At 46.8% G+C, this 27849-nt stretch overlaps 1 protein-coding gene across 1 annotated transcript in view; it reads left to right on the top strand.

Annotated features, from left to right (window-relative positions):
• The first annotated feature begins 4565 nt into the window (after nucleotides 1-4565).
• Nucleotides 4566-27849, top strand: part of LOC149436767 (uncharacterized) — a 91458-nt gene continuing 68174 nt past the window's right edge. The window contains exons 1-3 of the mRNA XM_089661485.1: nucleotides 4566-4844; nucleotides 4982-5123; nucleotides 16950-18185. Coding sequence (XP_089517611.1) covers nucleotides 4617-4844; nucleotides 4982-5123; nucleotides 16950-18185 — 1606 coding nt within the window. The 5' untranslated portion in view covers nucleotides 4566-4616. The remainder of the gene's footprint in view (nucleotides 4845-4981; nucleotides 5124-16949; nucleotides 18186-27849) is intronic.

The following is a 27849-nucleotide window of genomic DNA, read 5'->3' as shown; positions in this document are numbered from 1 at the left end:
GTTTTGGCTGGTTTCAGGTGAACAGTTGGTCCGATTGATCGACTGATGGTGCAGGGGGAGTGGACTTAGAAGGGGGCAAAAAAAGACTTGGGGAAAATGCAAGTAGCATGGGTAGCAGGGAGTGCTACTGCAAAACAGGGGGGTGCAAACAAGCACAGGGGGGTGCAAACAAGCATAGACCAGCAAAAGGGTCATGCCAAACAATGTCTCGTAACATGAGAATATTTTGTAAAGGGCCATTGCCAGAAAACGATATGTTGAGGTATAGTATCCGAGGAGGTAAGGATGGGTTGTACAAAGAGTGTGGTTAGTCAGGTTTATTCTGCCTCCATATGTTGCATATTGATAGGAGGGGACTGGTGGGGCTCAGCGGGTATTATGTTCCAAGTCTTCAGTAGGTCGATGCCTGCCTCTAGGGTTCTCATTGTATGTGTTCTGCCCTGGTGTCTGATGGTCAATTTTGTGGGGAATCCCCATTGATAGGCTATTCCATGGTTTCGTAGGGCCTTGGTGATGTTGACTATCTTTTTTTGATTAAGAAGAGTGGCCTTAGAGAGATCCGCATATAATCTGATGTTTGTATGTGATGGCGGGAGCAGGGCGGGTTTCTGGCTGCTGTCATTATTTTTTCTTTGATATGGTAGAAGTGAATGTGGGTTAGAACGTCTCTGGGGATTGACGCTGATAAGAATGTGGGATTGGGTATTTTATGTGCTCGATCTGTGGCGAGCTCCATATCTGAGAGAGATGGAATGAGGAGTTTCATGTACTGTTGGTGTATCATTGACGATAGTTTCAGGCATACCCCTGAATTTTATATTGTTGCATCTTGAGCGATCTCCCAAATCTGCTAGTTTTAGGTGAATTTGCTCGATTTCAGAAGCGTGGTCATCATGTGCGTAAATTACATTGTTATGTGCTGTGACTATGTCTCCCATTTTTGTCTCAATATGGCGTATTCTGTGCTCTTGCTGTTGGATCGCATGTATGTCCCTCCACTTCCTCAAACTCAGTCTTTCCAAAACTGAGCTCTTAGTATTCCCTCCGCCCGCTCCTAACCTCGGAAACCACTAAGCAACTTATTCCCTCCCTGGTTATCTCTCGCCTTGACTATTGTAACTCCCTCCTCATTAGCCGACCTCATCGCAGGCTATCCCCTCTTCAGTCTATCATGAATGCTGCTGCCAGACTCAGCCACCTTACTAACCGTTCTGTATCTGCCACCCCTCTCTGCCAATCCCTCCACTGCCCTCCACTCAGTGTCCTCCACCCCTCTCTGCCAATCCCTCCACTGGCCTCCATTCAGTGTCCTCCACCCCTCTCTGCCAATCCCTCCACTGGCCTCCACCCCTCACTGCCAATCCCTCCACTGGCCTCTACCCCTCTCTGCCAATCCCTCCACTGGCCTCCATTCAGTGTCCTCCACCCCTCTCTGCCAATCCCTCCACTGGTCTCCATTCAGTGTCCTCCACCCCTCTCTGCCAATCCCTCCACTGGCCTCCACCACTCTCTGCCAATCCTTCCACTGGCCTCCACTCAGTGTCCTCCACCCCTCTCTGCCAATCCCTCCACTTGCCTCCACTCAGTGTCCTCCACCCCTCTCTGCCAATCCCTCCACTTGCCTCCATTCAGTGTCCTCCACCCCTCTCTGCCAATCCCTCCACTGGCCTCCATTCAGTGTCCTCCACCCCTCTCTGCCAATCAATCCACTGGTCTCCATTCAGTGGCCTCCACCCCTCTCTGCCAATCCCTCCACTGGCCTCCACTCAGTGTCCTCCACCCCTCTCTGCCAATCCCTCCACTGGCCTCCATTCAGTGTCGTCCACCCCTCTCTGCCAATCCTTCCACTGACCTCCACTCAGTGTCCTCCACCCCTCTCTGCCAATCCCTCCACTGACCTCCATTCAGTGTCCTCCACCCCTCTCTGCCAATCCCTCCACTGACCTCCACTCAGTGTCCTCCACCCCTCTCTGCCAATCCCTCCACTGGCTTCCACTCAGTGTCCTCCACCCCTCTCTGCCAATCCCTCCACTGGCCTCCACTCAGTGTCCTCCACCCCTCTCTGCCAATCCCTCCACTGGCTTCCCATTGCCCAATGGATAAAATTTAAAACACTAACAATAACATATGAAGCCATTTATAACTCTGCCCCAAATTACATCACCAATCTTGTCTCTAAATATCACTCAAACCATACTCTCCGCTTCTTGTAAGACCTCCTACTCTCTAGCTCCCTTGTCTCCTCCTCCCATGCTCTTCTCCAGGACTTCTCCAGAGCTTCCCCTGTCCTCTGGAACTCTCTACCCCAATTTATCAGACCATCACCTACTCTGCTCACTTTTGGTCAATCTCTGAAAATCTCTCTCTTCAGGGAAGCCTATCCTGCACTCAGCTAATAATGGAATCTTCTACTCCTCCTACCAGTCCATCCCCCACAGTTACTACCATTTGTATTACTAGCCCCTCCCTCTTAGATTGTAAGCTCCCAGGATCAGGGCCCTCCTATCCCTCTTGTATTGATCTGTATTGTTGCTGTATTGTCTCCCGTTATATTGTAAAGTGCTGAGCAAACTGTTGGCGCCATAAATCCTGTATAATGATAATGTCCTGAAAGCATATTTCTCCATAATGATCCCAGTCACAGATATTCATCCTAAAATGTGATCAGTAAAGTCTCCGGAGTACATGGAGATCTGCGAAATATGATGTGTCCTGGCAAAGCCCAAAGACAAACTCCATCTTTCATGTTTGGAGAGGCGGTATGCACCTGGGAGCAATGTACAGAAACCTCACAGAGTGCCCCCCCCAAAGCTCCTCCTCCCAATGTCCCTCCATCCAGAGTCAGAGTCCTATAACATCACACCGACCTCACAGCTCCTCCCTCCTCCCAATGTCCGTCCATCCAAAGTCAGAGTCCTGTGACATAACACTGACCTCACAACTCCTCCTCCTAATGTTCCACCATCCAGAATCAGAGAATCCTATGACATCACACTGACCTCACAGCTCCTCCTCCCAATGTCCCTCCATCCAGTGTCAGAGAATCCTATGACATCACACCGACCTCACAGCCCCTCCTCCCAATGTCCCTCCATCCAGAGTCAGAGAATCCTATGACATCACACCGACCTCACAGCTCCTCCTCCCAATGTCCCTCCATCCAGGGTCAGAAAATCCTATGACATCACACCGACCTCACAGCATCTCCTCCCAATGTCCCTCCATCCGGAGTCAGAGAATCCTATGACATCACACCGACCTCACAGCTCCTCCTCCCAATGTCCCTCCATCCGGAGTCAGAGAATCCTATGACATCACACTGACCTCACAGCATCTCCTCCCAATGTCCCTCCATCCGGAGTCAGAGAATCCTATGACATCACACCGACCTCACAGCTCCTCCTCCCAATGTCCCTCCATCCGGAGTCAGAGAATCCTATGACATCACACCGACCTCACAGCATCTCCTCCCAATGTCCATCCATCCGGAGTCAGAGAATCCTATGACATCACACCGACCTCACAGCATCTCCTCCCAATGTCCCTCCATCCGGAGTCAGAGAATCCTATGACATCACACCGACCTCACAGCTCCTCCTCCCAATGTCCCTCCATCCGGAGTCAGAGAATCCTATGACATCACACCGACCTCACAGCTCCTCCTCCCAATGTCCCTCCATCCGGAGTCAGAGAATCCTATGACATCACACCGACCTCACAGCTCCTCCTCCCAATCTCCCTTCATCTTGTCTTTTTCCCTGATGCTCTTAGGATGTGGGGCCCCTTGGTATCCTCACATGTAAAGTGGGACTGTTGGTCCTGCGTTTTATGTAATGACATCAGAATGCTGCAACAAGCCTATACCCTGCGTAGTGTGGGGGTCCTATGGGGGGGAATTATACCTCAGTCTGAAGTGGGGCTTTAATAAAATGGAGACCTGAATGGAGAGGTGAGGAGGATTCTGGGAATATCATTTGATGTGACTATTTGTGTTCAGATGTAGAGTTTTCCTCCTGTGAAGTCTGGAGATCATATGACATCACATTGCCTCCACCTCCCTCCCTGATAGAAGAGAGAAAGAAGAAGAAGATTCTAGAAGTCACCAGAGAGATCACTGAGCTGCTGACAGGAGAGGTGAGCGGTGCCGGGAATTCTGGGACATTCTCCAGTAACAGACAAGGGATGTGTCTGGATGGTGACTGTATCATTGTGTGTGTCAGGTTCCTATAAGGTGTCAGGGTGTCACTGTCTATTTCTCCATGGAGGAGTGGGAGTATTTAGAAGGACACAAGGATCTCTACAAGGACGTCATGATGGACAATCAGCCGCCCCTCACATCACCGGGTAAGAGGAGACTTTATTGTAAAGGAGAGAGCAGTACGGAGGATCCACCTAGATCCCCCATCATCTGATAAACACATAGAAACAATGGATTCAGTCAGTGTGTGTGTTTCCTACAGATGGGTCCAGTCATGGGAACCCACCAGAGAGATGTCCCCGTCCTCTGTATTCCCGGGATTCCACACAGGAAGGTCACACCATCCCTCACCATCATCAGGTAGATGATGACAATTATTGGTAGTTGTGATTTATACACAGCATGTTTGTTACAATGAATGTTTTATTATATCTTTCAGAGTGGAATCCTCGGGGATGATAATATTGATGTTAAAGAAGAGTATAAAGAGGAGGATGAGGAGTATGGAGTGATGGAGGAGTTTTCAGAAGGACACAAGGATATGATGGAGCCACCTAATACCAGGAACCCACCAGAGAGATGTCCCCGTCCTCTGTATTCCCGGGATTCCACACAGGAAGGTCACACCATTCCTCACCATTGCAAGGTTGGTGGGATGGAGGATCAAGAACATGGACTTGTAGAGATAATGTGTGAAATTTTTGTGATGTCATAATAATAAATAATAATAATAATAAATCTTACATTTTACAGATGATATTTTCTCTCATTTCCTTGATTTAGAATGGAGATCCAATCGATACAGAATTTGAGGTGAAAGCAGAAGAAGAAGAGGCGTATGTGAGGGATGATCAGCAGTCTATGGAGGAGGATGGAATAACGGGGACATTTATAGAGGAGGACACTCCTACAGAGATCAGCACAGGTGGGTCATGAACACTAAATCCATTCCTCCACCCATACTGCTCACTGATTGGTCCAGAGTAGGGCGGGGACTGGGTGATATCAGCCTGTAATCCCCTGGTCACTTTCCTGAGCTGTGTTCCCCGTCCTGTATTCCTGGATTTCTCTCGGATAATCTTCCTTCTCTGTGCTGCAGACACAATTTATGTATCTAGACTGGATTTATGGAGGTTCTGGGGTTCAGCTGGCAGCAAAATGTTCATTTTCACCATAAGTGTTGAGTTATCTGGGACCTGTTCTGTGTGTCTTCTTCCTCATGCTTGACTAAAATCTCTGACAGGACAATTCTCCCAGGGTTCCTTGCTCTGTGTTCTGCTGGCTGTGCCGGGTGGAGAGATATGTCTGTAGTGTCTCAGACCCAAGTCACTGAGTGCAGTCTCAGGAGATGGGAGGCAGCGGTGTGGGACCTACATAGTTACATAGTTAGTCTGGCTGAAAAAAGACATCCATCTAGTTGTACCATTAAAAATAAAAGTTATAATCCGACACCCACAGCTGATCCACCAGAAGGCAAAACCCAGCAAAGCACGATCCAATCTCCTCCTGCAGGGGAATAAATTCCTTCCTGACCCCCGAGAGACAATCGGATATTCCCTGGATCAACTTTCCCTATAAATGTTATATCCAGTTATATTCTGTGTATCCAAGAAAGAATCCAGAACTTTCCTACAGCAATCCCCCCCTTATGTATTATACATGGAGAGTGTATCCCCCCTTATGTATTATACATGGAGATCATATCCCCTCTTATGTATTATACATGGAGATCATATCCCCCTTATGTATTATACATGGAGATCATATCCCCCCTTATGTATTATACATGGAGATCATATTCCCCCTTATGTATTATACATGGAGATCATATCCCCCTTATGTATTATACATGGAGATCATATCCCCCTTATGTATTATACATGGTGATCATATCCCCCCTTATGTATTATACATGGAGATCATATCCCCCCCCCCCTTATGTATTATACATGGAGATCCTACCCCCCTTATGTATTATACATGGAGATCACATCCCCCCTTATGTATTATACATGGAGATCACATCCCCCCCTTATGTATTATACATGTAGATCATATCCCCCCCTTATGTATTATACATGGAGATCATATCCCCCTTATGTATTATACATGGAGATCATATCCCCCTTATGTATTATACATGGAGATCATATCCCCCTTATGTATTATACATGGAGATCATATCCCCCTTATGTATTATACATGGAGATCATATCCCCCCTTATGTATCATACATGGTGATCATATCCCCCCTTATGTATTATACATGGAGATCATATCCCCCCTTATGTATTATACATGGAGATCCTATCCCCCTTATGTATTATACATGGAGATCATATCCCCCCCTTGTGTATTATACATGGAGATCATATCCCCCCTTATGTATTATACATGGAGATCATATCCCCCTTATGTATTATACATGGAGATCATATCCCCCTTATGTATTATACATGGTGATCATATCCCCCCTTATGTATTATACATGGAGATCATATCCCCCCTTATGTATTATACATGGAGATCATATCCCCCCTTATGTATTATACATGGAGATCATATCCCCCTTATGTATTATACATGGAGATCATATCCCCCTTATGTATTATACATGGAGATCATATCCCCCCTTATGTATTATACATGGAGATCATATCCCCCTTATGTATTATACATGGAGATCATATCCCCCCTTATGTATTATACATGGAGATCATATCCCCCTTATGTATTATACATGGAGATCATATCCCCCTTATGTATTATACATGGTGATCATATCCCCCCTTATGTATTGTACATGGAGATCATATCCCCCCCCCCTTATGTATTATAAATGGAGATCATATCCCCCCCCCCTTATGTATTATACATGGAGATCCTACCCCCCTTATGTATTATACATGGTGATCATATCCCCCCTTATGTATTATACATGGAGATCATATCCCCCCTTATGTATTATACATGGAGATCATATCCCCCCTTATGTATTATACATGGAGATCATATCCCCCCTTATGTATTATACATGGAGATCATATCCCCCTTATGTATTATACATGGAGATCATATCCCCCCCTTATGTATTATACATGGAGATCATATCCCCCTTATGTATTATACATGGAGATCATATCCCCCCCTTATGTATTATACATGGAGATCATATCCCCCCTTATGTATTATACATGGAGATCATATTCCCCCTTATGTATTATACATGGAGATCATATCTCCCCTTATGTATTATACATGGTGATCATATCCCCCCTTATGTATTGTACATGGAGATCATATCCCCCCCCCCTTATGTATTATAAATGGAGATCATATCCCCCCCCCCTTATGTATTATACATGGAGATCCTACCCCCCTTATGTATTATACATGGTGATCATATCTCCCCTTATGTATTATACATGGAGATCATATCCCCCTTATGTATTATACATGGAGATCATATCCCCCTTATGTATTATACATGGATATCATATCCCCCCTTAATCTCCTCTTCTCAGTAGAGAATACATTCAGTTCCTCTAATCTTTACATACTCCTGACCCCTGCACTATATAATCTTTGTTGTATATGACATACTCCTGACCCCTGCACTATATACTTTGGTGTGCATTACATACTCTTGACCCCTGCACTTTATACTTTATGTTGTACATTACATACTCCTGACCCCTGCACTATATACTCTATGTTGTACATTACATACTCCTGACCCCTGCACTATATACTTAATGTTGTACATTACATATTCCTGCCCTCTGCACTATATAATCTATGTTGTACATTACATACTCCTGACATCCTGCACTATATATTCTGTTGTTCATTACATACTCCTGATCCCTGCACTTTATACTCTGTTGTACATTATATCCTTCTGACCCCTGCACTATATACTCTATATTGTACATTACATACTCCTGACCCCTGCACTATATACTCTATATTGTACATTACATCCTCCTGACCCCTGCACTATATACTCTGTTGAACATTACGTATTCCTGATCCCTGCACTTTATACTCTGTTGTACATTACATACTCCTGACCACTGCACTATATACTCTATGTTGTACATTCTATACTCTGGACCCCTGCACTATATATTCTATGTTGTACATTACATACTCCTTACCCCTGCACTATATACTCTGTTGTACATTACATACTCCTGACCTCCTGCACTTTATATTCTGTTGTTCATTACATACTCCTGACCCCTGCACTATATACTTTGTTGTACATTACATCCCCCTGACCCCTGCACTATATTCTCTATGTTGTACATTACATACTCCTGACCCCTGCACTATATACTCTATGTTGTTCATTACATACTCCTGACCCCTGCACTATATACTCTATGTTGTACATTACATACTCCTGACCCCTGCACTATATACTCTGTTGTACATTACATACTCCTGACCCCTGCACTATATACTCTGTTGTACATTACATACTCCTGACCCCTGCACTATATACTCTATGTTGTACATTACATACTCCTGACCCCCGCACTATATACTCTATGTTGTACATTACATACTCCTGACCCCTGAACTATATACTCTGTTGTGCAATACATATTCCTGACCCCTGCACTATATACTCTGGGTTGTACATTACATACTCCTGACCCCTGCACTATATACTCTCTGTTGTACATTACATACTCCTAACCTTTGCACTATATACTGTATATTGTACATTACATACTCCTGACCCCTGCACTTTATATTCTGTTGTTCATTACATACTCCTGACCCCTGCACTATATACTCTATGTTGTACATTACATACTCCTGACCCCTGCACTATATACTCTGTTGTACATTACATACTCCTGACCCCTGCGCTATATACTCTATGTTGTACATTACATACTCCTGACTCCTGCACTATATACTCTGTTGTACATTACATACTCCTGACCCCTGCACTATATACTCTATGTTGTACATTACATACTCCTGACCCCTGCACTATATACTCTATGTTGTACATTACATACTCCTGACCCCTGCACTATATACTCTGTTGTACATTACATACTCCTGACCCCCTGCACTTTATATTCTGTTGTTCATTACATACTCCTGAACCGTGCACTATATACTCTGGGTTGTACATTACATACTCCTGACCCCTGCACTATGTACTCTCTGTTGTACATTACATACTCCTAACCTTTGCACTATATACTGTATATTGTACATTACATACTCCTGACCCCTGCACTTTATTTTCTGTTGTTCATTACATACTCCTGACCCCTGCACTATATACTCTGTTGTACATTACATACTCCTGACTCCTGCACTATATACTCTATGTTGTACATTACATACTCCTGACCCCTGCACTATATACTCTGTTGTACATTACATACTCCTGACCCCCTGCACTTTTTTTTCTGTTGTACATTACATACTCCTGACCCCTGCGCTATATTCTCTATGTTGTACATTACATATTCCTGACCCCTGCACTATATACTCTGTTGTACATTACATACTCCTGACCCCTGCACTATATACTCTATTTTGTACATTACATACTCCTGACCCCTGCACTATATACTGTGTGTTGTACATTACATACTCCTGACCCCTGCACTATATACTCCATGTTGTACATTACATACTCCTGACCCCTGCACTATATAATGTATGTTGTACATTACATACTCCTGACCCCTGCACTATATACTCTGTGTTGTACATTACATACTCCTGACCCCTGCACTATATACTCTATGTTGTACATTACATTCTCCTGACCCCTGCACTATATACTCTATGTTGTACATTACATACTCCTGACCACTGCACTATATACTCTATGTTGTACATTACATACTCCTGACCCCTGCACTATATACTCAATGTTGTACATTCCATACTCCTGACCCCTGCACTATATACTCTGTGTTGTACATTACATACTCCTGACCCCTGCACTATATACTCTATGTTGTACATTACATACTCCTGACCCCTGCACTATATACTCTGTGTTGTACATTACATACTCCTGACCCCTGCACTATATACTCTATGTTGTACATTACATACTCCTGACCCCTGCACTATGTACTCTGTTGTACATTACATACTCCTGACCCCTGCACTATATACTCTATGTTGTACATTACATACTCCTGACCCCTGCACTATATACTCTATGTTGTACATTACATACTCCTGACCCCTGCACTATATACTCTATGTTGTACATTACATACTCCTGACCCCTGCACTATATACTTTGTTGTAAATTACAAATCCCTGACCCCTGCACTATATACTCTATGTTGTACATTACATACTCCTGACTTCTGCTCTCCCCCCTCCCCCACTGCTATATATACACATAATATTGATTCTCTTTTTGTAAGGGACCACCCGGCGGTACCACTAGCACTCCACTAAATAGGCGTTCCCAGAGCACGGAGTCTAAGTCCCAGGGTGCTTGTTCACCAGGGCCCCTGATGGTGGGGATGGACTTGGAGCTCCCCGAGACCAGGTCGTGGCTACTGGGTAAACCCATCAGTAGTAGTGGTATACGCCGAGGGCTCCCACGGGGAAGATCCTGATATGAGGAGGTCAGAAGACCCCACTGGGAGGGATGGATGGCTGAGCAGGTGCAAAGTCAGACAAGCGGGGTCGGTAACAGGGAGGACGGTACGGTACAAGGCAGCGGGCAGAGAATAGTCGGGTCACACGCCAGGTCAGTAACAGCAGGTCAGATCCAATAGGGGGCATTCAAGAGAGAGGTCAGGCAAAGCAAGGGTCAGGGCAGGAGAATACAACAAGGTCAGAGCACAATCCGGGTCAGCAACTTACAATTCACAGGTTCGCAGATACAGGATACAGGGAAGACCAGAAGGCACTGAATGACAGCTCAGGGCCATTTAAATATCCCGCCCTGCGCTGCCATTGGTGCCCAGCGGGTGGCCGCGGCTTCTACTGCGCATGCGCGAACTCGAACGCCGCGGCCGGCCCGGACCTAGTGCCCGAGTGTCTGAACAGGGCGGCGCACTGCGCCTGCGCCGGGACCATCGCGGCAGGGATCGAGGAGATCCCTGACATTGCCCTCCCCTACGGGCAACCTCCGGATGCCCACCCGATCTCTCCACCACGGGTGATCGCGAAAAAACCTCTGGACAAGTCTGGGTGCATGGACATTATGGGCTGGTTCCCAAGAATTGTCCTCAGGGCCGTAGCCCTTCCATTTGATTAGGAATTGGGTCTGGCCCCCCCTCCTTCGGCACTTCAGGATTGTTTCTACCTCAAATTCTTCTTCTCCTTCGACCGTTATGGCCTCCGGAGGTCTAGATTCTCGGTCAGGGAAGGCATCTGGGATCACTGGCTTCAGCAGGGATACATGGAAGACTGGGTGGATCTTGAGTGTGTCAGGGAGAACAAGTTCGTAAGCCACCTCGTTGACCATCCGCTTAACGCAAAAGGGTCCTATAAATTTAGGTCCCAATTTCTTTGAGGGGCAAAGCATCTTTAAGTTGGATGTAGACAACCAAACCTTCTCTCCGGGCCGCAATACCAGATCTCCCCTTCGTTTCTTGTTAAATGCCTTCTTGTAGTCTTCTTGGGCCCGAATGATGGCTTCCTGTAGCTTCTTGTTGTTCGAGGAGAAGAATGTCAATGTATCCTGCGTTGCTGGAACTGGGCATTCAGGGACCAAGTCCGGGAGGAAGATAGGGTGAAACCCATAATTGGAAAAGAACGGGGACTGCCCCGTTGCCGAATGGCACGCGTTGTTGTACGCGAATTCCACCAAGGGTAGAAGTGGTATCCAGTCATCCTGAGCGAAAGATGTATAGCAGCGCAGGTATTGCTCCAGAGTCTGGTTGGTTCTTTCGGTCTGTCCGTTGGACTGAAGGTGGAATGCAGAAGAGAGGGACAGTTGGATGTCCAGGGCTTTACACAGAGCCCTCCAAAATCTTGAGGTAAACTGAACCCCTCGGTCTGAGACAATGTCTTCAGGGACTCCGTGCAGTCTTACAATCTCTTGAATGAATACTCGCGCAGTTTCGGCTGCCGATGGAGTCTTCCTTAATGGTATGAAGTGGGCCATCTTAGATAAACGGTCCACGACCACAAGGATTGCTGTGTGGTCTAGTGATGGTGGGAGCTCGACTATAAAATCCATCGAAATCTTCTGCCAAGGCCGTTCGGGAATCGGTAAAGGCCGCAGAAGACCCCAAGCCTTGTTCCTTGAAGGTTTGTTCCTCTGGCAGGTGATGCAGGATTTTACATAGTGTTTGCAATCTTTAGCCATATCAGGCCACCAGAAGGAGCGTCGGAGGAGCTCTAGGGTCTTGGCCTAGCCAAAGTGCCCTGCCATCGGGTGGTCATGGCAATGGCCCAAGACCAGGGTTCGGGTTTCCTCTGGCACCATAATCCGATCCTCCTTCCATAGAAGTCCCCCCTTGTTCTGGAGGGGCACCCCGGCTGGGATGGGTATGGCCGTGGATGCCTCCATTATCTTGGACCGAAGGTCCGTCTGGAGCGCCAAGAAGTTTCCCGAGGACAGGATAGTGTCGGGCGCTGGGACCTCCTTGGCATCCTCGTACATGCGTGACAACACATCTGGCTTCGTATTCTTTGATCCCGGCCTGTACATAATGTGGAAATTAAATCTTGAGAAGAACAGTGCCCATCTCGCCTGTCGTGGGCGTAAGCGTTTGGCGGTCCTCAGGTACTCCAGATTCTTGTGATCTGTAAATATCAAGATGGGGTGTGAGGCACCTTCCAGCAGGTACCTCCATTCCTCTAACGCTGTCTTAATAGCCTGAAGTTCACGATCGCCGATATCGTAGTTCCTTTCCGCCGGGGTGAGTTTCCGTGAGAAGAATGCCACAGGATGGAGCAATTCCCTGGTGCCCTTTCGCTGGGATAGGATGGAACCTACTGCATTCTCCAATGCATCTACCTCCAAGATGTAGGGTAAGGCGGCATCTGGGTGACCCAGGATGGGTGCCGAGGTGAATAGCTTCTTCAAAGCTTCAAAAGCTTCCTGCGCCTCTGGCGTCCACCTGAACCGAGTTCCAAGCTTGGTTAGCTGAGTAATGGGGGAGACCAGACCCGAGAAGTTCTTGATGAACTTGCGGTAAAAGTTTGCAAACCCAACAAACCGTTGGACGCCTTTCCTGTCTGTGGGTTCAGGCCAATCCAGTATTGCAGAGACTTTCTGAGGGTCCATCGCGACCCCCGCAGTGGAGATAATCAGACCCAGAAAAATAAAGCTGGATTGTTCAAAGCAACATTTGTCAGCCTTGGCGTACAAGCCGTGCTGCCGCAACCGCCCCAATACCCTTGCTACATGAACCCTGTGCTCCCCCAGAGAAGGTGAAAAAATCTAAATATCGTCTAAGTAGATGATAACAAAGACATCCAGGAAGTCCCTAAAAATGTAATTCACAAAGTGTTGGAAAGTGGCCGGTGCATTGCGCAGACCGAACGGCATGACCAGATATTCGAAGTGGCCAAAGCGGGTGCGGAATGCCGTTTTCCACTCATCCCCCTCCCTTATGCGAACCAAGTTGTATGCTCCCCTTAAGTCCAGCTTTGTGAACACCACTGCAGCCTTTAAACTCTGAAATAACTCTGGTACCAATGGCAGGGGGTAACGGTTTTTGATTGTGACTCTATTCAACTCCCGGTAATCAATACACGGTCTCAAGGTCCTGTCTTTTTTTTCTACAAAGAAAATCCCTGCCCCTGCCGGAGAGGTAGAGGGGCGGATGAATCCCTTCTGGAGGCTGTCTTCAATGTATTCCCTCAGGGCCCCCAATTCGAGCTCCGAAAGGGGGAAGATCCGCCCAAAAGGGATCTCTGAGCCAGGTAACAAGTCAATAGGACAGTCATATGGCGGTGGGGGGGTAGAGTATCTGCTTCCCGTTTACTGAATACATCAAGGAATTCATGATAGGCTTGCAGGAATGACCTGCCTTAAGTCGGCATCCCCTTCCAAGCACACGAGGACCTGGGGGAGCCCCAGGCCCAAAGTGCAGCAGTGTTCCCAACAGCATGGGGAAGGGAACGAGACTACCCTGGTCTCCCAGTCAATTTGGGGGTTATGAGCCCGTAACCATGGGAGCCCCAGAATGACTGGGAAAAGGGGTGATACGATAGCATCCAAGCAGAGGAGTTCCTGGTGTTGACTGGCAATGGTGGTGGCAATGGAAGGGGTCTCCTGGTTAACCACCCCTGATCTTATCTGGGACCCATCGGCCAGAAATATGTTGAACCCCTTTTCTTTTGGTTGGAGGGGAATACCCTGCTGGTGAGCAAAATTAATATCTACAAAACAGCTGCATGCCCCCGAGTCAATTATGGCTGTCACTTCCACGGTCATCTCTGGAAGCTGAAAGGAGAGGGGCACAACTAAGTATTGGGAAGAATGAACATCGCCAACAGATAAGGAAGAAGAGGTGCACTTACTCAGTTTCTGCGGGCAGGATCGTACTATGTGACCAGCTTCACCGCAGTAGAGGCACAGGTTCTGGGAGCGTCTGCGCTGGCGTTCCTCTGGAGATAGCTTAGGTCGCGCCAGGCCTAGCTGCATGGGTTCAGGAGTATCCTCCGGCGGTGGGTTCTGGAAATGTGGCCTAGTGGATTGGCTGGGACCCTGGAAAGACCCCCAGGTACTTCCACGACCCTGACCAGACCTCGCAAACCTGCGTTCCCGCAGTCTACGGTCAATCTTGATGGTTAGTGCAATTAAGTCTTCTAGCGCCTCAGGCATTTCTACCTGGGCGAGCTTGTCTTTCAGGGCCTCTGACAGGCCCATACGGAACTGGTGCACAAGGGCAAACTCGTTCCAGCGTGTGTCCCCCATCCAACTCCTAAAATCAGAGGCGTACTCCTCCGCCGCCCGTCGGCCCTGCCGGAGCGCGTACAAGGTTGCTTCGGCCGAAGCTGCCCGCTGTGGGTCATCATATAAGATGGCCATTGCGTCAAAAAAAACGTTAACTGAGCCTAGGTGGGGGTCGTTGTTCCCTCTCAGTCGGTGGGCCCAGTCTTGGGGTTCACCCTGCAGGAGGGAGATGACAAACCCCACCTTTACTGATTCCGTCAAAAAGGTACGAGGTTGTAACTCGAAATAGAGAAGGCAGGACTTACGAAACAACCTGAAGCGTGTGCGGTCCCCGTGAAAACGCTCCTGTAGATGTACTCGGGGTTCGGCCATAGGAAGTGGTGCGGGGGCCCCTGAAGCGGGCTCAGGGGCCGCTACGGGCGGAGGTGCAGGGACCGGGGCCTGTGGTGCAGGGACAGATATAGTGCAGGCCTGGAACCGATTTTCAATCTGTAAACACCTGTCCTGTAATACGTTTACAGCTTGTGTCAGGGTAGCCAGGTGCCTACAAACTTCCTCCAGCGGAGAGGGTCCTCCTCGAGGCTCCGTCATGACCTTCTGGTACTGTAAGGGACCACCCGGAGGTACCACTAGCACTCCACTAAATAGGCGTTCCCAGAGCACGGAGTCTAAGTCCCAGGGTGGTTGTTCACCAGGGCCCCTGATGGTGGGGATGGACTTGGAGCTCCCCGAGACCAGGTCGTGGCTACTGGGTAAACCCATCAGTGGTAGTGGTATACGCCGAGGGCTCCCACGGGGAAGAGCCTGATATGAGGAGGTCAGAAGACCCCACTGGAAGGGATGGATGGCTGAGCAGGTGCGAAGTCAGACAAGCCGGGTCGGTAACAGGGAGGATGGTACGGTACAAGGCAGCGGGCAGAGAATAGTCGGGTCACACGCCATGTCAGTAACAGCAGGTCAGATCCAATAGGGGGAATTCAAGAGAGAGGTCAGGCAAAGCAAGGGTCAGGGCAGGAGAATACAATCCGGGTCAGCAACTTACAATTCACAGGTTCGCAGATACAGGATACAGGGAAGACCAGAAGGCACTGAATGACAGCTCAGGGCCATTTAAATATCCCACCCTGCGCTGCCATTGGTGCCCAGCGGGCGGCCGCGGCTTCTACTACTACTACTACTACCGCATGCGCAAACTCGAACGCCGCGGCCGGCCCAGACTTAGTGCCCGAGTCCCTGCACAGGGCGGCACACTGTGCCTGCGCCGGGACCATCGCGGCGGGGATCGAGGAGATCCCTGACACTTTTGTTCCCCCCATTTCCTCCCAGCTGGACATTTTATATCGGATGATGTGATTGGAGCACAGACTTGTACATGGTGATAATAACGTGATAACATCCTCCAACTTTGGACCCTTAAACAGAAAGTGATAATGAGGGAGGAGTCAATACCCCAATGATGGTGGTCTTCAGGATCAGTCCAGTCTTCATCTTGGTTGTTCTCCCCCCCATTCTCACTCTCTGACCTCTGGTGGGGCTCAGCCCCGCTGTTCTTCATGACTAAATCATGGACTAAATAAGGAAATGCAGTACTTCTTGTGTTGGGAAGATGGTGATGAGTGATAGAGGGGGTGGGGACCCTCGTCCTATAATCCCCTCATCACTGTCCCTCCTATAAAAGACAGTTCTGGTTGTTTCCTCACTCTCTGACTAAGGTCCATGAATAAAGAAATGACCTGGTAGGAGATCAGAGGAGCCATTTCCTAGTTCCCTTGAGGGTGGAATTGTAAGCTCCTCAGAGACCAAGCTGCCTGATGTGGGCGGAGTCCTGGTTTGGGGGAACCAATCAGCTCCTGTCTAGTAATCCTCTTTGTCTTTGTATTTTAGTCCATGGTCGGGAGATGAGGAAAACCTCCGAGGATTGTCTCACTTTGTCTCCAGACTGGAAAGTAGAAGATGAGGACATCACACAGTATAGTCCAGGAGAAAACCCGGCTCCCTCCAATGTCCATCCGGCACCACCCAGTGTAGATGGACCATCGGATTCCTCGTATCCTGAGGAACCTCAGACTGTGCGGGACCGGGCCGGCCTTCCAACAGGGAAGAGGTTCTCCTGTACTGAGTGTGGGAAGGGTTTCCGATATAAATCCAATCTTAATGAGCATATAAGATCTCACACGGGAGAGAAGCCGTATTCCTGTCCTGAGTGCGGGAAATGTTTTTCACGGAATTCAATTCTTTACTTACATCAGAGAACTCACATGGGGGAGAAGCCGTATTCCTGTCCTGAGTGCGGGAAATGTTTTTCACGGAAGTATCTTCTTTACTTACATCAGAGATCTCACACGGGAGAGAAGCCGTATTCCTGTCCTGAGTGTGGGAAATGTTTTTTACAGAAGACCAGTCTTTACATACATCAGAGATCTCACACAGGGGAGAAGCCGTATTCCTGTCCTAAGTGCGGGAAATGTTTTTCAAGGAAGTCCTATCTTTACATACATCAGAGATCTCACACGGGAGAGAAGCTGTATTCCTGTCCTGAGTGCGGGAAAAGTTTTTCACAGAAGGCAAATCTTTACACACATAAGAGATCTCACACGGGAGAGAAGCCGTATTCCTGTCCTGAGTGTGGGAAATGTTTTTCACAGAAGTCCCGTCTTTACACACATCAGAGATCTCATACAGGTGAGAAGCCATATTCCTGTCCTGAGTGTGGGAAATGTTTTTTAGAGAAGCGCAGTCTTTACAGACATCAGAGATCTCACACTGGGGAGAAGCCATATTCCTGTCCTGAGTGTGGAAAATGTTTTTCAGATAAGTCCAGTGTTTACAGACATCAGAGATCTCACACGGGAAAGATGCCGTATTATTGTCCTGAGTGTGGGAAATGTTTTTCAGTGAAGTGCCATCTTTCCATACATCAGAGATCTCACACAGGGGAGAAGCCATATTCCTGTCCTGAGTGTGGAAAATGTTTTTCATATAAGTCCAATGTTTACAGACATCAGAGATCTCACACGGGAGAGAAGCCGTATTATTGTCCTGAGTGCGGGAAATGTTTTTCAGACAAGTCCAGTCTTAATAAACATCAAAGCTCTCACATGGGAGAGAAGCCATATTCCTGTCCTGAGTGAGGGAAATGTTCCTCACTGAAGTCCTGTCTTCCTGTACATCAGGGGTCCCACACAACCCTGGAGGTGTATTAGTGCCTTGAGTGCGGGAAATGTCTTCTAGATGAATGTTGCTGGACATCCCAGCTCTCATGTGGGGAAGAAGCACACCCTGATATACACCTCAGATATACTCCATGGCTGATCTTCATCATGGAAGAAACAGTTCATAAGGAGATCAGAGGCCACCAAAGACACGGATGAAGTGTGGGACGGGGTTGGCTATTGATAGCAGCTCAGTGGTTAGCCCTTCTGCCTGGCAGTACTTGGGTCATTAGTTTGAATCCCAACCATGGCACCACCTGCCTGGAGTTTGCATGTTCTCCCTGTGCCTGTGTGGGTCTCCTCCAGGTACTCTGGTTTCTTCCCACATGCCAAAGACATGCTGATAGGTTTATTGGCTCCTGTCTATATTGTCCCCTAGTATGTGTATGTATGAATGTGAGTTAGGGACCTTAGATTGTATGCTCCTCGGGGGCGGGGACTGATGGGAATGAACAATTTATGTGTAAATGGACAGTGCTATAGAAGTACCTGTAATAAATATGGAGTCATCACCTCTCATTGGCTGAGTATATTTATGGTGGAAGCTTTCACAAACATTTAGAAGTTTAGTAAAAAAACAAACAAAAAAAGTTAGAAGGAATGTGAGTGACATTCGCCCGGCCATGACGAATATTGGGCATACTTTATTTCATACTCTGATTCCTTTGGCTCCATCTAGTGGCCATAATGTGGTATTGTGCTGCTGTTATTGATTGCCGTATTTCAGGAAAAATCCCCCATTATGTCCAATAGATGGAGGGCAATGTTATTACCAGGCTGCAGCTAGGGGGAGCTCTAATGTCACCCCAGCAGAGGGATCCCATCTAGCCCACATTAACCCTCTCACTGCCAGAGCTGTTTCTGCATGATTTTGCACACATGGGAAAATGCAGATTTTGGTCCTGAAGATGAGATAAACCCCCAAACATCTATTCTGTGACATCAGAGGCCCTGGAGAATAAAATGGTGGTGATTGTTAAGGTGTTCCCCGTACACAGATTCCCCTTCATATCCGCCTTTATTTCCTCCTTTCCCCCATTTTCTATGTTGGGATCTTTTCTACAATACTTTGTTATAATAATGGAACACGTTGTGTATTGTATTGTACACCAATAATAATGACTCCGCCCCCACATTCCAGACAAGGGATCTTCCTGACCAATCGGATTCCTTCCTTTACTATTTCCTGAATTTTTGTTTCCAATCTTGTTAAAAGTGAAATTATAATAAAAAATATATTGAATGAAAACAAAATCCTGTGTGTGTGTGCAATGATGACAAAGCTGTGTATCCAGAAACGGCTGGTCACTGACACTTCCATATACAGCCCAATGAAGTGACAAGGAAGCCCTAGAACCCTTTGGAGGAACCCTGGCTGAGAAAGGCTGGACTAGGCAGTCACATATCTCTGCCCCCCTTGCAGGGTTCCCAACCCTCCGTGACTTTTATTACTGACACAACATGAACATTTACTGACGGAGGACATGTTTTACTGACATCCTGAAAAATGACAGAACTCCTGTTAGGATTATTATTATTGTTAGAAATCAAAATTTATGATTCGGCACTTATACTGATGGCAAGCTTGCAAAATATTTGTTTTTTTATCATTAATCATAATTAATATTAATATGTTTGAATGGACGCCTTAAGCCAATAGTATTACAATTCTTCAGATATAACTGAGACTGGGACCGGGTTGGCCATTGATGGCAGGAGAAGAATAAAAATGGAGTCCTGACCTGTGATTGGCTGAGTACATTTGTGGTGGGAGATTTCACAAACACTTGTAGGTCTATTATTAATACTTTGTGGACAAATGTTCCAAGCACCCATTAGGCCCACAGTTGGAGGTGAGGACAATACTTGCATGGTGGGGGATCACTGAAGAGGTGGGTGGTAATAAAATGTCCCAATTCTAGGAGAGTGACTGATGGTGTACACATGGAAGCAATGGAATTGTGTGTATACCGGGAATGAAGGCGTGATTGGTGAATGCACATATTGGGACTTTCCCGTGTCTTTCTCCATACATGTTTCTTCTTGTATGTTTCCCGTGATACAAATGTCTGTGTATATGATCGGCACATGATGGTCTGTCTATGACAAACGTTTCATTGATCTGATCATTTCCATGGTGATTGTGGACACATTGTGATTGGTTGATGGGGGATGGAAAGCACAGAGAGCAGGAAGTAGAGCGCCATCCTTTCTACCTTTCTCTATTCCTAGTTCAGATTTGTAGCAGAAATCCCCAACATGTAGCAATACACGGACAATTGATATCAGACAATGAGGCCGAGGAAGGCCAATCATGAAGCTGTGGGTGGTGCAGCATAGACTGGAACAGGGTCCTCCAGGAGTGCAGCTCACACTGCGGGCAGAACTCCTCCTACTGGGACATTCAGGCTTCACACAGCTACAGCTGCACTCCCGGGACTGCCACGCCTGGACTGTATATGGGGCGGGTGTGGAGGGATGACGAGCAGGTCTTGGCTAATGGAAAGTGGGAGCATCTCTGAGTTACCGATGGATATTCAGTATATGGAGATCAAGGAGAGTTCATCTTCTGCCGGCTATAGATGGGGCCCTTCAACAGTTGGAGTATAGGGGATGATAATGACTAGAGATGAGCGAATTTCTCAAAAATTCGATTCGGCTGATTCGGCGAATTCCAGTGTGAAATTCGATTCGATGCGAATTTCTTCGCTACGAAGATGACTTATAAAAAGGGTTTCTAGGCTTCAGAGAGCCTTTAAATTAGTGCAGAACACTCTACCTTTAATTTAAATGCCCTTGGAGATGAGGAAGGAGAAGGAGAAGGATGAGAAGAAAGAGAAGGATGAGAAGATGGAGAAGGAGAAGGATGAGAAGAAGGAGAAGGATGAGAAGAAGGAGAAGGAGAAGGATGAGAAGATGGAGAAGGAGAAGGATGAGAAGAAGGAGAAGGAGAAGGATGAGGAGAAGGAGAAGGATGAGAAGAAGGAGAAGGAGAAGGATGAGAAGAAGGAGAAGGAGAAGGATGAGAAGAAGGAGAAGGATGAGAAGAAGGAGAAGGAGAAAGATGAGAAGAAGGAGAAGGAGAAGGATGAGAAGAAGGAGAAGGAGAAGGATGAGAAGAAGGAGAAGGATGAGGAGAAGGAGAAGGATGAGAAGAAGGAGAAGGATGAGAAGAAGGAGAAGGAGAAGGATGAGAAGAAGGAGAAGGAGAAGGATGAGAAGAAGGAGAAGGATGAGAAGAAGGAGAAGGAGAAGGATGAGAAGAAGGAGAAGGATGAGAAGAAGGAGAAGGAGAAGGATGAGAAGATGGAGAAGGATGAGAAGAAGGAGAAGGAGAAGGATGAGAAGAAGGAGAAGGATGAGGAGAAGGAGAAGGATGAGAAGAAGGAGAAGGATGAGAAGAAGGAGAAGGATGAGAAGAAGGAGAAGGATGAGAAGAAGGAGAAGGAGAAGGGGAAGCAGAAGGAGAAGGATGAGAAGAAGGAAAAGGAGAAGGATGAGAAGATGGAGAAGGAGAAGGATGAGAAGAAGGAGAAGGAGAAGGATGAGAAGAAGGAGAAGGAGAAGGATGAGAAGAAGGAGAAGGATGAGAAGAAGGAGAAGGATGAGAAGAAGGAGAAGGATGAGAAGAAGGAGAAGGAGAAGGATGAGAAGAAGGAGAAGGATGAGAAGAAGGACAGTTCTGTGACAGTTTCTGTCTATTTCTGACAGTTCTGGGACATTCACTCCATACAGCGGTTGAAACATTGTATCTATTTTTTTTCCATAAATGACATTCTGCAAATACACTTAGAGGAGCGCTGCAGATACACTTTTTGCCGGCTTGGAATTAATCTTATTTTCATCCTACTTCTTCTTCTTCATCCTCATCCTCATAAGAAGAAAAAGAAGAAGTAGGATGAAAATAAGAATAATTCCAAGCCGGCAAAAAGTGTATCTGCAGCGCTCCTCTAAGTGTATCTGCAGAATGTCATTTATGGAAAAAAATAGATACAATGTTTCAACCGCTGTATGGAAGGACAGTCCCAGAACTGTCATTAATAGTCTATTTCTGACAGTTCCATGACATTCCCTCCATACAGCGGTTGAAACAGCTGTATGGAGTGAATGTCCCGGAACTGTCAGAAATAGTCTATTTATGACAGTTCTGGGACATTCCCTCCATACAGCGGTTTCCGGCAAAAAGTGTATGTGCAGAGTTCCTCTATTCTGCAGATACACTTAGAGGAGCTCTGCAGATACACTTAGAGGAGCTCTGCACATACACTTTTTGCCGGCTTGGAATTATTCTTCTTTTCATCCTACTTCTTCTTCTTCTTCTTCTTCATCCTCATCCTCATCCTCTTCTTCTGAGGATGAGGATGAAGAAGAAGAAGAAGTAGGATGAAAAGAAGAATAATTCCAAGCCGGCAAAAAGTGTATGTGCAGAGCTCCTCTATTTCTGACAGTTCTCTGACAGCTTCTTCACGTGTACAGCGGTTGAAACATCTGTATCCTAAATGTAAACTAATAGATACAATGTTTCAACCGCTAAACATGTGTTCCTTCTGTCAGAGAACTGTCAGAAATAGCGGAGCTCACTGCAGGGACACTTTTGCCGGCTGATCGGGAAATGTTCGATTCGCGCACCCGAAGTAGGCAAAATTTCGGTTTCGCCGCGAATCGAATATTTCCTGAAATTCGACTCGAATTCCGGTTCGCCTGGTTCGATTCGCTCATCTCTAATAATGACTTGGTCAAATCTGCAGAGAAGATGGAGTAATGGGATCTCCTTGGATGAAGTGGGGTAGAGGTGTCTGCTAGTCTGAGAAGCAGAGCGGACGTGGGGAGGGTAAAGGTGTCTGCTAGCTGTGTCCACGTGTGAGAAGTAGAGCAGAAGTGGGGGAGGGTAGAGGTGTCTGCTAGTGGTGTCCACTTGTGAGAAGTAGAGCAGAAGTGGGGGAGGGTAGAGGTGTTTGCTAGCAGTGTCCACGCATGAGTAGAGTGAAAGTGCGGGAGGGTAAAAGTGTCTGCTGGCGGTTGGTGGTCAATGTAGCGTCTCCTGACATTGGTGGTCAGTGCAGTGTCTCCTTAGATTGGTGATCAATGTGGTTCTACCTTGCATTGGTGATCAGGTTAGTTCCTCCTTATATTTGTGGTCAGTGTAGTGTCTCCTTACATTGGTGGTCAGTGTAGTGTCTCCTTACATTGGTGGTCAGTGTAGTGTCTCCTTACATTGGTGGTCAGTGTAGTGTCTCTTTACATTGGTGATCAGTGTAGTTCCTCCTTACATTGGTGATCAGTGTAGTGTCTCCTTACATTGGTGGTCAGTGTAGTGTCTCTTTACATTGGTGGTCAGTGTAGTTCCTCCTTACGTTGGTGGTCAGTGTAGTGCCTCCTTACGTTGGCGGTCAGTGTAGCGTCTCCTTACATTGGTGGTGAGTGTAGTGTCTCCTTACATTGGTGATCAGTGTAGTGTCTCCTTACATTGGTGATCAGTGTAGTTCCTCCTTACATTGGTGGTCAGTGTAGTGTCTCCTTACATTGGTGGCCAGTGTAGTATCTCCTTACATTTGTGGTCAGTGTAGTGTCTCCTTACATTAGTGATCAGTGTAGTGTCTCCTTACATTGGTGATCAGTGTAGTGTCTCCTTACATTGGTGATCAGTGTAGTGTCTCCTTACATTGGTGGTCAGTGTAGTGTCTCCTTACATTGGTGATCAGTGTAGTGTCTCCTTACATTGGTGATCAGTGTAGTGTCTCCTTACATTGGTGATCAGTGTAGTGTCTCCTTACATTGGTGGTCAGTGTAGTATCTCCTTACATTTGTGGTCAGTGTAGTGTCTCCTTACATTGGTGATCAGTGTAGTGTCTCCTTACATTTGTGGTCAGTGTAGTGTCTCCTTACATTGGTGATCAGTGTAGTGTCTCCTTACATTAGTGATCAGTGTAGTGTCTCCTTACATTGGTGATCAGTGTAGTGTCTCCTTACATTGGTGGTCAGTGTAGTATCTCCTTACATTTGTGGTCAGTGTAGTGTCTCCTTACATTGGTGATCAGTGTAGTGTCTCCTTACATTAGTGATCAGTGTAATGTCTCCTTACATTGGTGATCAGTGTAGTGTCTCCTTACATTAGTGATCAGTGTAGTGTCTCCTTACATTGGTGATCAGTGTGGTTCCTCCTTACATTGGTGATCAGTGTAGTTCCTCCTTACATTGGTGGTCAGTGTAGTGTCTCCTTACATTTGTGGTCAGTGTAGTGTCTCCTTACATTGGTGATCAGTGTAGTGTCTCCTTACATTGGTGATCAGTGTAGTTCCTCCTTACATTGGTGGTCAGTGTAGTGTCTCCTTACATTGGTGATCAGTGTGGTTCCTCCTTACATTGGTGGTCAGTGTAGTGTCTCCTTACATTGGTGATCAGTGTAGTGTCTCCTTACATTTGTGGTCAGTGTATTGTCTCCTTACATTGGTGGTCAGTGTAGTGTCTCCTTACATTTGTGGTCAGTGTAGTGTCTCCTTACATTGGTGGTCAGTGTAGTGTCTCCTTACATTGGTGATCAGTGTGGTTCCTCCTTACATTGGTGATCAGTGTAGTTCCTCCTTACATTGGTGGTCAGTGTAGTGTCTCCTTACATTGGTGATCAGTGTAGTTCCTCCTTACATTGGTGATCAGTGTAGTTCCTCCTTACATTGGTGATCAGTGTAGTTCCTCCTTACATTGGTGGTCAGTGTAGTGTCTCCTTACATTGGTGATCAGTGTAGCGTCTCCTTACATTGGTGATCAGTGTAGTTCCTCCTTACATTGGTGATCAGTGTAGTTCCTCCTTACATTTGTGGTCAGTGTAGTGTCTCCTTACATTGGTGATCAGTGTAGTGTCTCCTTACATTGGTGATCAGTGTAGCGTTTCCTTACATTGGTGATCAGTGTAGCGTTTCCTTACATTGGTGATCAGTGTAGTGTCTCCTTACATTTGTGGTCAGTGTAGTGTCTCCTTACATTTGTGGTCAGTGTAGTGTCTCCTTACATTGGTGGTCAGTGTAGTGTCTCCTTACATTGGTGATCAGTGTAGTGTCTCCTTACATTGGTGGTCAGTGTAGTGTCTCCTTACATTGGTGGTCAGTGTAGTGTCTCCTTACATTGGTGATCAGTGTAGTTCCTCCTTACATTGGTGATCAGTGTAGTTCCTCCTTACATTGGTGATCAGTGTAGTTCCTCCTTACATTGGTGGTCAGTGTAGTGTTTCCTTACATTTGTGGTCAGTGTAGTGTCTCCTTACATTGGTGATCAGTGTAGTGTCTCCTTACATTGGTGATCAGTGTAGTTCCTCCTTACATTGGTGGTCAGTGTAGTGTCTCCTTACATTGGTGATCAGTGTAGTTCCTCCTTACATTGGTGGTCAGTGTAGTGTCTCCTTACATTGGTGATCAGTGTAATGTCTCCTTACATTGGTGGTCAGTGTAGTGTCTCCTTACATTGGTGGTCAGTGTAGTGTCTCCTTACATTGGTGATCAGTGTAGTTCCTCCTTACATTGGTGATCAGTGTAGTTCCTCCTTACATTGGTGATCAGTGTAGTTCCTCCTTACATTGGTGGTCAGTTTAGTGTTTCCTTACATTTGTGGTCAGTGTAGTTCCTCCTTACATTGGTGATCAGTGTAGTGTTTCCTTACATTTGTGGTCAGTGTAGTGTCTCCTTACATTGGTGGTCAGTGTAGTGTCTCCTTACATTGGTGGTCAGTGTAGTGTCTCCTTACATTGGTGATCAGTGTAGTGTCTCCTTACATTGGTGATCAGTGTAGTTCCTCCTTACATTGGTGATCAGTGTAGTTCCTCCTTACATTGGTGGTCAGTGTAGTGTCTCCTTACATTGGTGATCAGTGTAGTGTCTCCTTACATTGGTGATCAGTGTAGTGTCTCCTTACATTTGTGGTCAGTGTAGTGTCTCCTTACATTGGTGATCAGTGTAGTTCCTCCTTACATTGGTGATCAGTGTAGTTCCTCCTTACATTGGTGATCAGTGTAGTTCCTCCTTACATTGGTGATCAGTGTAGTTCCTCCTTACATTGGTGGTCAGTGTAGTTCCTCCTTACATTGGTGGTCAGTGTAGTGTCTCCTTCCATTATTATTATTATACAGTATTTATAAAGCGCCAACGGTTTGCTCAGCGCTGTACATCACAATGGGAGACAGTACACGAGACAGTACAGTAACAGTACAATACGATACACGAGGGGTTCGAGGGCCCTGCTCCTTGGAGCTTACAATCTAGGAGGGAGGGGATAGTGGTACAGGAGGAAATAGCTGTGGGGGATGGAGTGGTAGGAAGAGTGGAGGCGATCGGCAATTAGCTGAGGGCGGGGTAGGCTTCCCTGAAGAGATGGGTCTTCAGGGTGCATCTAAAGGAGAGGAGGGTAGGTGATAGTCTAATGGATTGGGGTAGGGAGTTCCAGAGGATGGGGGAAGCCCTTGAGAGGTCCTGGAGGCAGGCATGGGAGGAAGAGACCAGGGAACTAGAGAGTAGGAGATCTTGTGAGGAGTGAAGAGTATGTTTTGGGTGGCAGATGGATGTCAGGTCAGTGATGTAGTTTGGGGCAGTGTTATGAACAGCTTTGTACGTCAATGTTAGTATTTTGAATTTTATTTGTTGGGCAATCAGAAGCCAGTGGAGGGATTGACAGAGGAGGGTGGCTGATACGGAGCGGTTGGTAAGGTGAATGAGTCTGACCGCAGAATTTAGGACAGACTGAAGCGGGGATAGCCAGCGGCGAGGCAGGCCAGTGAGGAGGGAGTTGCAGTAGTCGAGTCGTGATATAATAAGGGAGTGAACGAGTTGCTTAGTGGTTTCCGGGGTTAGGAACGTGCGGATTTTGGAGATGTTGCGGAGGTGGAGTCTACATGAGTTTGTCAGCGATTGGACCTGGGGTTGGAAAAACAGGTTGGAGTCTAGGATGACAACAAGTACTCTGGTGTGCGGGGTGGGACTGATGGTGGTGTTGTTGGTCTTGATGGAGAAGTCAGGGGGGTACGGGCTTGGGGGAAAATTAGGAGCTCGGTTTTGGAAAGGTTTAATTGAAGTGACATCCAATCCGATACGTCGTTCAGTAGGCTAGTGATTCAGGCAGAGACTGAGGGGGTGAGGCGAGGGATAGACAGATTTGCGTGTCATCGGTATAGAATTGGTAGTTGAAGCTGTGAGAGTGTATCAGTTGGCCAAGGGAGGAGGTGTAGATGGAGAAGAGAAGGAACCCTATGACAGAACCTTGAGGGACCCCAACAGAGAGGGGGAGGTGGTAGCATTATAGGTAACACTGAAGGAGCGCTGTGATAGATAGGAGAGAGCGGAGTCTCTGAGGCCAATAGAGTATAGTTTTTGAGGAGGAGGGGGTGGTCAACTGTGTTGAAAGCCACGGAGAGGTCGAGGAGTAGGAGTACTGAGTAGTGGCCATTAGCTTTGGCGGTTAGCAGGTCATTAGTGATTTTGAGTAAGGCGGTTTAGGTGGAGTGAAGGGGACGGAAGCCAGACTGTAGGGGATCAAGGAGGTTGTTGTCGGTGAGGTGGGAACTCAAGTGATTATAGACAAGGTGCTCAAGG

Source organism: Staurois parvus, unplaced genomic scaffold (assembly GCF_062004578.1).
Source record: "Staurois parvus isolate SC_StPar_1 unplaced genomic scaffold, SC_StPar_1.0 ptg001345l, whole genome shotgun sequence".
Classification (NCBI taxonomy): Eukaryota; Metazoa; Chordata; class Amphibia; order Anura; family Ranidae; genus Staurois; species Staurois parvus.
This window is presented reverse-complemented; position numbering and strand designations above follow the sequence as displayed.